The sequence below is a fragment of the Salvia splendens genome, chromosome 12 (assembly GCF_004379255.2).
Source record: "Salvia splendens isolate huo1 chromosome 12, SspV2, whole genome shotgun sequence".
Classification (NCBI taxonomy): Eukaryota; Viridiplantae; Streptophyta; class Magnoliopsida; order Lamiales; family Lamiaceae; genus Salvia; species Salvia splendens.
The window spans coordinates 30,028,460-30,044,698 of NC_056043.1; the positions used below are offsets into that span (position 1 = coordinate 30,028,460).

The 16,239-nt window shown below is 40.7% G+C and overlaps 3 protein-coding genes, 1 non-coding gene and 1 pseudogene across 4 annotated transcripts; 2 read left to right on the plus strand and 3 right to left on the minus strand.

Annotated features, from left to right (window-relative positions):
- The first annotated feature begins 1,009 nt into the window (after nucleotides 1-1,009).
- Nucleotides 1,010-3,340, plus strand: LOC121758584 (pentatricopeptide repeat-containing protein At2g15690, mitochondrial-like). Its single transcript, XM_042153957.1, has one exon. It carries the CDS (start codon nucleotides 1,066-1,068, stop codon nucleotides 3,076-3,078), a length of 2,013 nt encoding a protein of 670 aa, XP_042009891.1. The 5' UTR covers nucleotides 1,010-1,065; the 3' UTR covers nucleotides 3,079-3,340.
- Nucleotides 3,341-3,525: 185 nt separating this feature from the next.
- Nucleotides 3,526-8,202, minus strand: LOC121758585 (annotated as a pseudogene).
- Nucleotides 8,203-8,342: 140 nt separating this feature from the next.
- Nucleotides 8,343-11,241, minus strand: LOC121758444 (probable LRR receptor-like serine/threonine-protein kinase At1g67720). Its single transcript, XM_042153843.1, has 9 exons — nucleotides 11,120-11,241; nucleotides 10,356-10,905; nucleotides 9,763-10,226; nucleotides 9,562-9,697; nucleotides 9,416-9,487; nucleotides 8,937-9,005; nucleotides 8,771-8,842; nucleotides 8,614-8,685; nucleotides 8,343-8,530 (listed from the first exon to the last, which is right to left on the minus strand). The coding sequence occupies exons 1-9, from the start codon at nucleotides 11,190-11,192 to the stop codon at nucleotides 8,521-8,523; spliced, it is 1,518 nt and encodes a 505-aa protein (XP_042009777.1). The 5' UTR covers nucleotides 11,193-11,241; the 3' UTR covers nucleotides 8,343-8,520.
- Nucleotides 11,242-11,836: 595 nt separating this feature from the next.
- TRNAR-CCU lies at nucleotides 11,837-11,909 on the plus strand. The gene has a single exon. It is a non-coding gene; the product is annotated as a tRNA-Arg (tRNA).
- Nucleotides 11,910-12,095: 186 nt separating this feature from the next.
- On the minus strand, nucleotides 12,096-15,111 carry LOC121759357 (protein CYPRO4-like). Its single transcript, XM_042154912.1, has 2 exons — nucleotides 13,228-15,111; nucleotides 12,096-12,636 (listed from the first exon to the last, which is right to left on the minus strand). The coding sequence occupies exons 1-2, from the start codon at nucleotides 14,854-14,856 to the stop codon at nucleotides 12,352-12,354; spliced, it is 1,914 nt and encodes a 637-aa protein (XP_042010846.1). The 5' UTR covers nucleotides 14,857-15,111; the 3' UTR covers nucleotides 12,096-12,351.
- Between the last annotated feature and the right edge of the window lie 1,128 nt (nucleotides 15,112-16,239).

A 16,239-nucleotide genomic window follows, 5' to 3' on the forward strand; every position in this document is an offset into this window, starting at 1 on the left:
TTTAGTCAATACGTCCATTAAAATTATGCAACTTTACCTTTTTTGGTAAGTGTAATATAACATCTACTATATCTCCTACTGCACACACAAACATGATATGATAAGTGATAGTGAGGTTTATCACTCATGGTTGTGTAGTAAGAGATGTAGTAGGAAGGGTCCGTCACTCATATTTATGTGTATAGTATGAGATGTTATTGGTGATCCCCATCACTTCCTTCGACCATTTACAAGACAGTCACGCTTTTAGTCAATACAAAATCATAAAATAATGAATAAAAAACTTAAAATACATAATTTTAAATTACAAATAGTAGTTTTAACAAGTACTCATGTCATTTTATATTCTTCTCTCATCGTCAACTTGTCTCACATGATCATCTGGTGGAAAAATTCTTGATGAACATTGTATTCCCTCCCTTCACCCTCTAATTGGCCACTTTATTCAGTCTTTCTGCATTTCTACCAATGCTTGCGCATATGCTTGTATCTCAATTAGGTGCTCGTGTGGTTTCTCCTGCAATTTCGGTAGCCTGCCTGAAATCCAATTGTGTCATGTTTGCTCTTAAAGTATAACTTACATTTACATCTCTTTCAATTGTGCCATGTTTGCTCTCATTTGTGGACAACACATGTTTTAATGAGAAGTTGACAACACATGTTTTAATGAAAAGTTGATAAAGTGAGTAAAAGAGAAAAAAAAATATAAGTAAAATATAAGAGATAAATTTCCAAATTTTAGAAATAAGTCAATTTTTTTGTGGACATCTCAAAATGACAAAATGAAATTAGTGGGAGTATTGATCATGAAATACAAAGTTTCAACTTTGCAAAATAAACACCAAAGTCCCAAGTCAGTTTTCAACCCCAAATTCGGACCCAACAAACCAATCGAAATTTAGGGCCTGCAGATTTACTAAGCCAGCCCGATTAGCAACGGCCCATTGGGTGAATAACCCTGACCCGAATTAGACCGAAACTGTTCTTCATCCATGATTTATCAGTAGGGTTTATCCCTCTCTCTCTCTCTCTCTCTCTCACACACACAAAAATCTGTACTAGGAAATGGCGTCGCCGTTATCGTCCATTTTCCGAGCTCGATTCTCCTTTACTGCCACTTATTATATCTACATGGTACGCTTTTCTCCGCCCTTCATTTCAATTTCCAAAACCCTAATCCGGCACCCGGCAATCAGAGCTCTCTCCACCTCCGCCTATCCCAGTGATTTCCATCATCCAGACGCTCATTCCTCTGCTCCCTCGTTTAATCACAATCAAAATCCCGGCAATCAGAGCTCGCCCCAGAATAATGATTTCGGTAACCACCCTGGTGGTCAGAGGAACAATAATTTTCAGAATAATCAGGGTTATGACGCTGGTTACGGTAATAGGAATGGAGGAGTGAGCCGAGGTTATCCAAATCAAGGGAGTTTCAGTTCTAGTCAAGGAGGAAACCCCAGACCTAACTTTCCAGATCAGGGGTTTCAGCAGAACCAGAGGTATCCGCCGAATCAAGGATATGCTCCGAACTCGGGAACGAATTTGGTGAAGGATAACGTAAATCAGTGGGGAAATAACCAGAATCAAGGACTTAGGCCGAATTCGAATGGTCAGAATCTAGGATATGCGCCGAATTCTAACCCGAATTTGGTGAGAGATAACGTTAACCAGCACCAACGGAGCAACGGTCAGAATCAAGGATATGCAGCGAATCCAACCCCGAATTTGGAGAGGGGTTATCCTCAGCAAGGAGGATTTCAGAACCAGGGTTATCCACAAAACTCGAATCGGGTACAGAATTACCCCAGTGGTGGTGGCGGTGTTAATCAAGGGGGAAATAGGTATAACGCTCAACCTCAACAGCAACACCAGAACCAGTGGGGATCACATGGGCAAGCTGCGGCAAATGATAACCGAGTTCCAGCCATTAGAGATCAGGCAGCCAGCGCGGTTGTGACGCCAGTTGTCGACTTGCTTAGTTTGAGCAGAGAGGGTAAGGTTAAGGAAGCAATTGAACACATGGATCAGGGAGTGCTTGCCGATGCCGAGTGTTTTAGCTTGCTTTTCCAGTCGTGTGGGAACTCGAAGAAATTTGAGGAGGCGAAGAAAGTGCACGACTACTTCTTGAGGTCAGTGCATAGGGGTGATCTTGAATTAATTAATAAGGTGCTTGATATGTACTCAAAGTGTGGAAGTATGACAGATGCACAAAGAGTTTTTGATCATATGGTTGATAGAAATATGGATTCTTGGCACTTGATGATTAATGGGTATGCAGTGAATGGCCTTGGTGATGATGGTTTGGCATTGTTTGAACAGATGAAGACAACTGGTTTGACACCGAATGGGGAGACCTTTCTTGCTGTTTTAGAAGCTTGTGCTAACGCTGATGCTATAGAAGAGGGATTCATATATTTTGATTCAATGAAGACTGATTATGGGATTTCTCCTGGAATCGAACATTATGTGGGACTTTTAGGTGTTCTTGGTAAGTTGGGACATCTTGCTGAGGCTCAGGGGTATATAGAGTCTCTTCCATTTGAACCTACAGCTGTATTTTGGGAGGCATTGATGAACTATGCTCGTATACATGGAGACATTGAGCTTGAAGATCATGCTGAGGAGTTGTTGGTTAGTCTTGACCCTTCAAAGGCTGTCAAAAACAAGATCCCAACTCCTCCCCCAAAGAAACACTCCCGTCTCAACATGCTCGTGGGGAGAAACAGGATACTTGAGTTCCGTAATCCCACTCTCTACAAGGACGAGGAGAAGATAATGGCTGCTAACAAACCTCAAGCATACGTGCCTGACACAAGATACGTTCTTCACGACATTGATCAGGAAGCCAAGGAGCAGGCATTGCTCTACCATAGTGAGCGCCTAGCAATTGCATATGGTCTGATCAGCACTCCAGCAAGGCAAACTCTTCGGATCATCAAGAACCTTCGTGTCTGTGGTGACTGTCACAATGCTATTAAGATCATGTCCAGAGTTGTCGGGAGGGAGTTGATTGTGAGAGACAACAAGCGGTTCCATCATTTCAAGGATGGCAAATGCTCTTGCAATGACTACTGGTAAGTAGTTTCCCACTGATCATTGCTGGTGGGGTTTGGCTCGATGATCATGCTTAGATTTACATAGAGACAACGAATCTCTTTGGCTCGTCGAATGTAGTGTCATTTATCTATGTTCAATTCACAATGAAATTCAAATGTCACTGGCAGTCAATAGGTATCTTGAGTAGTGAGATGAATTGATAGCTGGTATGCTGTAGGAAGGGTTTCTAGTTACTATCCCTGCATATATTTAAGCTTAAATTTGAAGTTGATTCTCTTCCTTATTTTTGTGCAAGTTATGCCACAGTTGAAATCATTTTGTTGGTTATGTTTAATTCGTAATCAATATTTTCAATAGTTCTACTTCGTATGAAATTATTCAGGGTTGAGTTTGTACATCAATCGAGCAGCTCGAGGCGTTCAAACTCGTTAGCTAAATGAACCAAGCTTGAGTATGATAGTAATTGGCTCGTTAAATGAATTAATTCGATACTAAACGAACCAAGCTTGAGCATAACATATTTCGAATACACATAAGGGTGTTTCCTAATCGATGAAATAAAACACAAATGCTCGAAATCATATCACCAGAGGGTAATAACAAATCTAGTATCTAATCATGGTGCGAGTCATCATAGTGACAAACTCATCCGAGTCGATCACACCATCACCGTTGGCATCGACAGCTCGCACCATTTTCTGGCAGTCTTGCAGGCTGCATCGCTCTCCCAGCCTCCGCAGCAGCTCGTACACCTCCTGCACTGTGATCTTCCCGTCGTTATCCTTGTCGAAGGCCTCGAAGGCCCGATGCAGATCCACCGTCTTCACCCCACCTTCCTTTTGCATCTCCACAAACTCATTGAAGTCGATGAAACCGTCACCATCCAAATCCGCAACCTCAAATATCTTCTGCACTTCGTTCCTCACCAGATTCCTCTTTCCCAACGCCTTCAATATAGCCTGATACTCCTCTGGAGATATCTTCCCATCTCGGTTGGAATCAAACTTGTTGAAAACTTGCTTCAGCTCTTCTGCATTCGGCATGTAAACGGGAGCTAGGCTGGACGTCTGCCTGTCTCGAGAGAACAGCCTCGAAGGCTTCTTCAGGAACTTCTTCTTCGACAGATTGTACTGCAGGTCGAGAAAACTGAAACTGGACATTTTTCTCGTTTGGGTCAAGAAACGCTCTTGAGACAGGGATGAGATATGAGATAATCCAAGAGGATCATCGGTATAAATAGATATAAGCAAAATCTATGTAAGCATATGGTTGGAGTTATTCTGATGCTTGAATGATAACACAGAATAACTTTATTCATGGAGTACTTAGAAAACACACAATCAAGATGCTTATGTACAAAATTACAAATAAGACACAGAAAGTGGGTAATTTCAAAAGGAGAAGAATATAATCTTATTCGGTGGCTATATGTGTTTACTTGATTCCATCTTTCTACAATATCCTTTTTCTTGCAAGTTTATCCTTCTAAATACAATACATATTCTCTAACTTTTCAAAAAGTTGTGAAAAAATAGGTAGAATACAATGACCTACGATGATTTGAAAAACTGCAATAATCGTGCATCTTTAAGAATCTCTCTGGTAGGCAACTCTGGGATTAGGCAAAAGTGGTGTATGTGGTCATATCAACAATCAAGATGGCCTTCCGTTGTCCAAGTCCTCCATCACATTAATATCATCCCGCCCCGTTATCTTCTGCACATATCCTGCTAAGACGAAAGAAAAGATCAGGTTTCTGATCCTTCAAATGAGCTAAAAGTGATGTTCGCTGTGCATATGAAAAGTTGATGATAAACCAGTGGGATTTACATTCAAAAATTTCCTCATGCTGACAGAAGATCTGCATTAGATATCACCTAAAGCAGATAGACACATTAAATGTGCATAATATCAATTAAGTAGTGCATTATGACTTTTATTTGTGGAAGCATTATAATTAGCATTTAAGAAAAATGTGGACGGAAAACTAACTTGTAAAAGATCTAAACGAAATAATGCAAGCAAAACATGATGACTTCCCAATCTAGGAAGTGGTGTAATGGTATTCTATGAATATTGTCAGCATAATAAATATAGTACTACTATAGGATATGGCAATCATAGCATTGAAGGGTAACCTAAGGTAGCTGATGAAACGAGTAATCTCATTGTAAAAATTGTATCCATTGCACATGAGAAAGGAAAACATTTTGGATAGGTGACAATGAAGCATCTGTGCACTTTTAATAGTTTTACCACCATACTCCTTTCAGAATTACATCAATACCTTGTGTTCTAAACAAACCTTTTGTTTAATTTTCTTACCAAATGTGTCTATTGGCATTTGCTAAACCTTTGTTTTTATTCAAGTACAAGGAAATGGAGTACAAAAGTGTGTATAACAGTATTCTCATAGCTGGTATGTAAAAAATCCTAACCAATCTCTTGTCACAGTAAAATGGACAGCAAGGCATAGAGATTCAATGCTTCACATTTTCCTCTAAGAATGATTCTATGCTACCTCAATCTCTAATAATCCAAGTTTCTCACACAGAAGAACAAACCAAAAAAAGCTAACTGGAAGGAGAGATTGAGAATACCGATCCCAAGACAAGGTATGCATTTGCAGATAGTTTCTTTTCCTCTTCTGTTATAGTAGCTCACGAATCCAGATCCCTGGCAACTACGACACTTTCCAGTCCATTCGTAGACCATTGGCTTGCAATCCTGTAATTCCAGAATACATGTTAAACAATTCTAGCAGGCAGAAGTTGGTTTATAAACTATTAAAAATAAAAAGGTAATACAGTACTACTTATTGGCAACATTCCATGTCAAGACATCAGAAACTGAAAGATAAAAGGAAAATATGAAGGTATAAGTAAACTGCTCGCCATAAAGTAGTTGCAAGCAATCAAATTTGCAACGTTTCATCTAACTTACGTTATTATTTCTAACAAATCAAATTCATTTGGAAGCAGCAAGTGAGAGCAAAGCGGGAGAGGAAATCCCCCTTTTCCTGAACTATGAAAAACCTTTTTTTATCGTATTTAATTAAAAATACAGGGTGAAATTAAATCACCACTAAGGCCATCCACAACGCTGTTCCTATACCGTTCCTATACCGTTCCTTAAACCACTATTTGAGGGCCCCACTGTACTTTTTTACTCCATTCCTTAACTAAGGAACGGAACCTGCAACCCTCCGTTCCTTAACCGTTCCTTAAATTACTATTCATTCTATTTCAATTTTTATTTTTATTTCCAACTAAATTAAATTAAATAAACACACTTTATTAAAAAACAAACATACTTTATTAAAAAACAAACATACTTTATTAAAAAACACACAATATTAAAAAAAATTACAACTTAAACTTAAAAAAATTAAAAAAAACACACAATTCAAATCCTAAAAAAGTAAAAAACACACAATAAAAAACACACAATTAAACGTGGGAAAATAAAAAAACTACTCCGCCGGCGAATCATCCTCCGGAGGCGGTCGAGGTTTAGGGGGAGGGGGAAGACCAAGTAGTCCTGCCATATGCACAATTCCGTTCCACCAGGCCGTGTATTGGGCGTACGAGAAGCGGGAAGTGTCCGCCATTGTGGCGGTTATGTACGCCACCATAAGTGTGTTCGAGCCTCCTTGTGAGCCCGATCCCGAGGCCGACTGGCTTGATTCTCCTCGGCCCTTCCTCGCTCTAGCCGCTTTCGCCGCCTTCGTCCCTTGCGGACGACGGCGCCCACGGCTAGATCCCTCGTACTCGGCGGCCGTAACCCCAACCTCCTGCGTGCCACGATCACTGGGCGCATCGGTGTCACCAGACGAGTACTGGCCGCTCGTCGTGTGCTTCGTCCGCTTTGAGGTTGATCCCGAGCTGGAGCGGACACCACCGGCCCACCTTTCCTCGTCCTTGACGAGCTGCCAAATATCAACATATTTGAACTGTACACCGGTGTCCTGGTGGAAGGCGCGCATAGTTGTGTATAAAATGAATGAATTAGGTGTATTTATAGAATAAGAAAATAAAAATAAAAATTAAAAAAATTAAGAAAAAGTTAAAAAAAACGGTAATGTTACCGTTTAAAAAAAAAAAATTTTTTTTTAAAAATTCGATTTTTATAAAAAAAAAATAATTATTGCGTCATTGCTGACGTGTCCCACTCGCGGGCCGGCGAGTGGGAAGCACGCACGCACGGGGATCGGCCACGTCGCCCAGGCGCGTGGCGGCTTGTTCCGTGCCGCGTTACGTGCCGTCGGCACCCGGCACGGAATGGGAACGGGACGGGAGCGGAATGCAGCGCCGCAACGCGTTCCGCGGCGAAACCGTTCCGGCGGAACGGCACGCGGAACGCCGGCGGCACGCGTTGCGGGTGCTCTAACAGATTTCAAGAAATTCTACTCCACCAAATTTGACAGTGAACATTGAACCCTATGTTATTGATAAATACAGCTCCTGCTTCAGTAAACATCAATGTTGATAAAAATCCATACTCAAATTAGCCGTGCTTTCACTGTCAAACATCCCATCCTCAGAAACAATGCCAAACTCCAAATCATAATTTGCACTCAATAGAAACAAACATTACGACATTAAACACCGTTTGAAGCAGTAATTCCCCACGGTCAAGGTTTTTCAAAAAAATTACCTCTATCTCAGGATCGCAACTGAGCCTCTTATCGATTTCCTCCGGCGACATGGGTGAGGAATCAGGATGAGTCATGGGAAGCGGCAGCGCGTCGTCGGCGTCGGTCATGTAGCTCTCCCGATCTCGCGCCCATCTCTCTTTCGAATTAGCCTTGGCGCTCTTGCTATTACTGCTCCCACTAGCAGCGCCGGAGCCTAGGTTATCCGGAAAACTATAGCCGATTCCGACTGCGGCGGCGTCCGAAGCTGCGGCTGAATTGAACCAGGAGCGCGGGAAACCGCTGTCGGCGGCGGCTCGGCAGCGGAAGGTAGGGAAGGATGGAGAGAGAAATTGCGAAAATGAGAGAATCGGAGGGTTGGAAAGGGGAAGAATTGAGGTAGGGTTTATCGGCAACATTCCATATAAATATCCTCAATTTTTTGACAGTTAGAGGAAGATAACATAACAGATTTTGTAGAGAGAGAGAGAGAAAGGTGTTGAAAGTGGACGGTTGAGTTGAAAGATTATTGATGAAATAATAAGGAAATAAAAAGTTTTAATTAATTATGCCGTGGCGTTTTACACGACATTCTTCATTAATTTTTTGCATATTTTTCTGCTCAACGTTGACTTTGAAAATAATGAAGCAATTAAGTAATATTACTGCGATATTGTATAAATATGTTGTCAATAATTGTAAAAATAGCAAGCAAATAAATATATTCACACACTGTACATATCTCCATTCCAATAGAGTTAAAACAAGAATCTCCCCCTCTTGATTTCACCTCAGCTCATCATCACATCTCCTTGAAGTGCTGCATTTTCCTAGGCTAGTCTGATCATCAAATCATGAGACCATATATGCATTACATTTCTGCAGATTAATCACCAAATCAAGTGAGATAAAGAGAGAATTACCGAACACTGAGACCGTCTCTTTTGGTGAGAGGTTCTGGAACGCTACTATTCAACTTGTTGTGCTGGAGAAACCTGTATACAAAACAACATTGCATAAAATTTCATGTCGAATAAGATATGTTCCACTTAGATATGTTGAATAAGATGGGAAGATTACACTTCGTGAAGATTCGGCAGCTGTCCCAAGGAAGGAGGAACCGGTCCTTCAAACTGATTATTCTCCAAATGCCTTTTTCCACAATAAATCTTGTCACAATTTGCATAAACACAAACACAAACACTAACACTAATCACCATTTCATGAATTAATTTCCACAACTCACAGAGTTTCTAGAGCTTTCAAGGGGCTCATATCAGGTACCACACCATGAAACTTGTTGTCTCCAAGCCAACTGCACACTCACCATCACCTCCGAATCACATATAGGGTCATTAAATAGAAAAAAAAATCATAAAATTTGGTTATATTATGGTCCGTCAAGCAACTTTCAAAATCAATTAAAAAAATCACAAAGTTTAACATTGTTCGCAATAGTTGAATGAGCTTTGATTTGGATGAAATCATATATAAACGCGACAGTCAAAATTTAGGTTTATATCTCCATACGAATGTTCATATTCAGAACAATTTGATAACACACTTATCACCTACTCAACCACATCATCAATTTGAGACGAATATGTCATATACGTAGGCCTCCTGAATATTTCGCATGCAATAATTGCGAACAATGTTAAACTTTGCAGTTTTCTCGACTAGCCAGAACTTGATCAAACTTCACGATTTTGCTATAAAACTTACATGTGCCGGATTGCAGTTAATCTAGCTATACTCGGAGACAACTTCCCAGATAATCCATAACCGGTTAGATTCCTACATCCAAACTTCGTCAAAATCCTTTACAATTCAACATTCATTCAACATTGTGAATTGAAACTCAAACTTACAAAGACACAACACGAAAGGGTTCGGTGCCGGTGCAATGAACGCCGCCCCATGAATGCCCCACCGGCATGCAAGGATCCGCCGCCCAATCCTCCGGCGGATTCACCAACTCCTTCCTCAACTCCTCCATCGCCGCCGCTGACATTCATAGTTCCAACTCATCACACTTCACCAAACACAAAAAGTTTCACTAAAAAACATACCATCTCTAGTGAGAGTCTTGTTTCCATAGGGCAGGAGCTGGAGGATCTCGGCGGCGTTGATGAGAGGCCCCACCGGAGCACTCGGAGATGGAGACAGGGTGATCACGACTTTTCCGGAGAGAGGCCAGTTGGTTCCGACCACGCCCTGCCCGGTCTCTGTGACGTTCATTTGCTGGAAGAAGAAGTGGCCGTTGATTTGAACGTCGAAGACTCTCCAGCTGTACGGGCTCGGGCTTCGGTTGTCTTGGAAGTAGAGCGCGATGTAGTAGAGCCCGCTTGTTAGCGGGAAAGCCGGCCAGTTCAGCGTTAGTGTCATTCCCCGGCTCGTTGTCAGGGCCGACGCAAACGCCTTTTGTGGTGGGATGTTCCAAAACAACGTCGTTGTCACGTTCGAGTTGCTCGTCACGAACGGGCTCTCGTCCTTGTATGGCTCCCAGAACCGGTTAAAAATATCGTCTGGGTAACTGCAAAGTCCTCAGAGACTTTAATCTATTAGTCAAAGGAGAAACGTTTTACCAATTAAGCTGTCAAATGTTGGCATGACACTTGTGATGTTTGATTTGATATAATTTATCAACTAAAATTAAAAGTACCTAATGATGGCATCGTCACGCGAGCCAAACCTACTTCTGGCAACTGTCATCAACATCGCTTTGTCGAAGTTGGTGGAGTTGTAGACAGAGCTCTCGAGGTAATGCACCTCGAGAGACGAGATAAAAGGGCTGGAACCAGCAAGTGTCTGCTGGTTCCTAGCCAGGCATATGCTCAGGATCTTGTTCTGAGCGGCGACAACGGCCTCGTAGAACGACGATCCCCCGGTAGCAAAATCCTCCGTCGTGTTGACAGTGCTCCACTTGGTGCCGTCAATGATCTGGTCGAACACTGGCGGCGCGCTTCCTCCGTCGAAACCCCCATAGAAGTATACGGTCTTGATGAGATACCTGGAGCCCCTGATCACTGGGAAACTGTAGCAATGCTTTGTGGCATGGGCGTTTGGGAAGAATCGAAGGGTTTGCAGCCGAGGGAAGATGTCGGTGCGTTGTACGGTTGTCGTGTTGCCACTAGAGATGAAGTCGCTGTCGGGAATGTATGTAAGAGCCCCTTCTTTAATTTCGGTTGTAGCGCCGCAACTTATGAGGTAATCTATGTGTAGAATTGAACAAGATTTGGATCAAATTTGTGAAAGTGGATATACGTACATACGTGCATGCAGGGGTGGACGCAGAATTTTTTTATGTAGGATATATTCTATAAAATTCGTATTCGAAATGTTGAAAGGAAATTTTTTTACTATAATTTATTTTGATGACGGATGTTTTTGCACAACTATTTATACAAAAAGGTCTAACGAACGAACCTCTAGGTTGTCGTGCAGCCTGGATTAAGAGGGGGATGCTGACGAGCCATAGGAGGAAGACGCCGGCAGACATGGCAGCGGAGATGGAGGAAGTTTCCGGCGAGGAAGGGGAGAGAGGGAGGTTGGAGAAGAGAAATGGGGGAATATGGAATGGGGAAGTTGGACATGGATTTAGGGGGGATGGTGTGCATGAGGGGCTATGCTTGAAGATAGATTGCTATAACAATTGACTAAGCCTTGAGCTTTAGTTAAATCCCATTTTTCTCCACCTTAAATTCCCCAATTTAATATTTTGGGATAGTTTTAATGTTGCGTCGTGGTGAAGTATAATGGAGAAATAACTAGTTGATTTATGTGAAAATTTGTATGCTAGTCTAGTGTAATTATTCATTGTGCAAATGCATCGAAGTATCCATTTACGACAATAATAAGTTTGGCATATAAATAAGATAGCCGTCAAAACATATTAAAATGCTCTTATTTTCAGTCATTTTTATGAGCCACAATCAAAATGATCTTATTTTTCCATATTTACATTTTCTTTTCTTTCTTTTTCCATTTATATTAAACCCTCCAGCTCAAAAATATTCCTTCCAAGAAGAAGAGTGCTCTTCAGATAAATACTAGGAGTATTATATGGTTCATTAAAATGAAAGTAGAATTATCTTTAATGTGGATTAATAACAAGAAATACAATGTTATTATGACATGCATCAAGCGCCTGTAGCTCAGTGGATAGAGCGTCTGTTTCCTAAGCAGAAAGTCGTAGGTTCGACCCCTACCTGGCGCGAACAATGTTTTAATTTTATTTGACTTCATTTTTTAAATTTCTAGAAATATTTATTTATTTCATCCTCCTCATTTCTATATTTTATTTACTTAATTTGGGTTTACATATTTGAAATTTCCACTATCATTTCAAATTCTTGTTTGGTCTGTTGAGATGCACATGTTTCTTGTAAAATGAGGCAACAGCTTTGCAACTCAAACATCCAAATCATACTTTTCCTAATACTTCAATTTGGATACAAATTGAAGCATGTTGAGATGCACATGTTTCCAAATACTCAAACAGCTTTGGACTTGGGAAATACACAGAAACAAATAGTGAAGAATCAAATCAATCCCCTTTACAAGAAAAAAATACTCTAAATACCCCACAATGAAATAAAAATAAAACCACATCTCCATCTCTAGCAGGCAAATTAAACAACCAACCAAGCCAAACATCCTCATCTTCGTTTCCCAGACATGCTGAAGGAAGTTACTTTCATCGGAGTCGCCACAACCAGCGGAGCTTCAGGGGAACTCCCCACTGCAAATTTGTCGTGCATGAACCGGCTCTCAATTATGGATTCGTCCTTCAATACTATCTTGTAGCAGTAGCAGCTCTTGAGCCCTTGCTGCTTCTCGTAGCAGTGATGCGCGCGGTTCTTCACCTGCTGAAAGTTCCATATCACACTGAACTTCCCCACCGTAGCAACCAGATGCTTTTCTTGCTTACCACTCTCCGTAACCTGACAAATTCAACAAGTACGCATTTAATTCAAAGGACATAATCAAAAAAAAAACCCCATACTGCATCCAATCACATAATAAAATGAAGAAATATAAGCATTACTTAGTTTGCAATCTCTAAAGGAACCAAACTGAAGGGTAGAATACACACACATACATATATGTACCAAGTGGTTGATATGGTTAACTTGAATATCCATGGCTTTAATATCAAAATTCACAAACGAAGAAACCACGAGAATTTGAATAAAGGCTTCCCTTGGAAGGATGATTCTGTGCGCACGATTAAGCAGTATGGACGAGGTCTATCAAACAGGGCATCCGTGTGCAATATCAATATAAATCATAACAAGCAAACAACTACTCATAAAGAAGATTCAAGTCCAACAGATCAACTACTTTAAATGAGATAACACAAAAGGATTATGGGAATACACAGCACATTAACATAACAGACAAAAATAGCATATATATAAGGATTGAAGGGCTATGCCTATTTGCAAGCAGATGCATACTCAAGCATGTAAGTCATACAAATGCATTTATAGTCAAAAGGGTTAAAAGGAATTATATCTGCAAGAGTAACTTACCCAAGAGAAATGACCAGCATGGAATTTATTACCATCTCCGGCCAGATGTGCATCAACAGGAGTCAGCTTCAGCAACCTCGGAGCTGGAATCTTGTTTCCCATCCGACCAGAAAAGCCAGTTTTCGTCTTACCATCCTTATCCGTGAACAAAGTGCATATCAAGATCAAATATGTATCTGTGGTACCCAACACCCACTTCCCATCATAAGTAACATCAACCGATGTTATGGGTGAACCAAGGCCAGGGAATGCAGTTTTTGCCTGCCTCATTGATGTCCTTGAGTACAGTCTAATCTTCCCATCAAGCGACCCAACAACAATGGAACCATCTCCAGCCGTTGCAAAACATTGAAAGTTGGTCCCTCTCGAGAACATGTGACCTTGGGTCCAATGCAGCACCGGTGGATTGTCATCTGTGATCTTCTGAACCACTCCCTTCCTGTCCCGCATATCCCACTGACACAGATTGTTGTTATCCAGACCCAAGAAAGTCGACTCCGAAGGGTCCAATTGTGAACCCTTTGAATCACTAGTGATATCTTTCATAGTGATATCAACCCCATCTTTTGCAAACTTCCACTCTGTGACAATCTTCCCTGTCTCAATATCCAACTGGCGAAGCCCAGTTGTAGGTGACTTCCCTCCCTTTAATGGACTCATCAGCATCATGTTCGTCTCTCCCCTCATTAAAAGCCCCTTCTTTGGGGTTGCGGAGTTACCAGAACTCGATCCCAAGTTATTGTCATCAAACTTGACATAAACTCCTTTCCCATGAATCCCATGACTAAAGTTCTTGACAACCTGAACTCCTGAATCACTAACCAAGAAACTGTTATCCAGTGCCCCCAAAGCCAAGCTCTGAATCCCTCCACCAGTTGCCGCCTCCTCAAACTCCTCCAACAAATCCTGGCTCTCCCTCTCCGGGAAATCCACCGGCCTCTTATCAGGAGTCTTCCATTCACCATCATCTGCATCCTCCCACATTGCATCATCCGACTCCTCCGGCTTCACCCAACCTATAAACTCCTTCCCATATATCTTCAATTTGTTCTCTTCCGTGGCTCTCAATCCATAAACATTCTCAAACAAACAATCCTGAAACTTAGTCACAAAACCCCTATACTCCTCATCCACGAAAAATTTCAACGCCCAAACGCCTCTATCCACAAAATCAACCCTCCTCTGGTCCCCGAAGAACTTCATCTGCAAATCCGTGGAAACCCTAACACCGATCTTCTCCCCAATTTTCAAAACCCAAAATCCTTCCCCACGACGCAATTCGTCTTCATCATACTCGTCCTCGTCTTCGATTTTCAACTTCTTAACAAATTTATAATAACTAAGCTTCTCAGAGACCACCCACTTCGCCTTGGGCGTGTTGCCGCCGATGTGAAGGTAAAGCTTAACGGCGTTCCTTAAGTCAACTTTAGGCTTCTGAGGCGAAGGAGACGCATTACTCGGGTACTTCAGCTTTAAATCCTGCAGCCTTGAATCGATTTCATTTAGGGTTTTTGCACTGACCTGTGGGGAGCGATCCTCTGCGTGCTCCTGGATTTCCTCTTCCTCCTCCTCATCGGAATATTCCGAATCGGAAAGTTCGAGCCCTTCGCGACTCTGTGAACCGCCCATGGTGGTGGCGCTCCGCCTCCGGAAAATTACAGTCAAACAAAAGAATCAGTTCAATTTTTGGAGAATTCACAACCTTTTTCCCCCAAAAATAAATCTCATCCTGGAGCTGAGATTTTATTTCAAATTTGAGTATACAATCAAGAGCGCTAAATTTTTTATTTCGGATTCAAACAATCTGAATGAGGAGCTGAAAATTTTATTTTGAATTTGAGTGATGATGGAGAACTTAGCGGTGATTTTGAGGAGATTTGGGAATGAATTGGGAAAGTGGGACACGGTGGCAATAAAGTCGGCGTTGAGATGGCGACACGTGTGAGCATTGCGTAGTTCCGAAGCAACTGCCATTGTTTAAAACCAATTTAAACTCCCTAGTTTGAACTTTTATCTTATTAATTTGATTAGTTTTTTTATAGCATGAGTTTTGAATTCTTTTTTTATTATAATTCAAAGTTCAAACTTAAAAAGTCTTTTTTTACGATGATTTTTTAATTGATGCAATCATGGATATAGTTAATCATGTGAAAACCAAGATTTTTGACGTATCTAATTGAGTATTGAGTACAAACTTTGGTGAATACTTCCGTCCGCAAAATGTTGTTCATATTTGACTCAACACGAATTTTAAGAACTGTGAAAAAAATAAGTGGAAAAAGTTAGTGGAATGTAAGCCTCACATTTATATATTAGTTTTATAATAGAACGTGAGTGTAATGAGTTAGTGGAAAGTGAAGTTCATAAACTTAAAATGGAAAAAAAAAGAAAAAGAAAAAAAGTAAAATGGACTACATTTTACGGACGGACCGAAATGGTGGACCACATTTCACGTCATTCTTGACTTTTGTTGAAAAATTCTGTCTTCATTAGTCAATCAAAATACGTCAAATAATTCATCTAAATCTTTACTTTATGCATCAACTAACCGAATCTTGTTACAAAACGATCGAATATTGGACATAATATTGTCATTATAGACTATAATTGATTTTTTTTAATTAAAAGTAAGGCTATAGTACCAACTAAATTGAATAGATTAAAATTTTCTGAAATTTGGTTTGGCAGTTTGAATAAATATTACTCCACACAAACATAGCTCTTACTTATCTCTGTGTTGTACGTTTAATAATTCTGAGTAAAAAATCAATCAACAAAAGTTAACATGCATTTTAGAAAGTTGATCATTTGGCAATACTCTTTTTTCCAGTAAATACACCACCACCGTTATTTACATCTAAATCCCCTCTCGGTGAGAGACATATACCATAATACACTTAGCAACGAGGATAAGTACAAGTGATTTTATAACTCCAAACAAAAAAAATCCACCATTAATCTAAAAGTTTGACCCTAACTAAGGAAGAATCATAAATAGCACTATATAGTGTG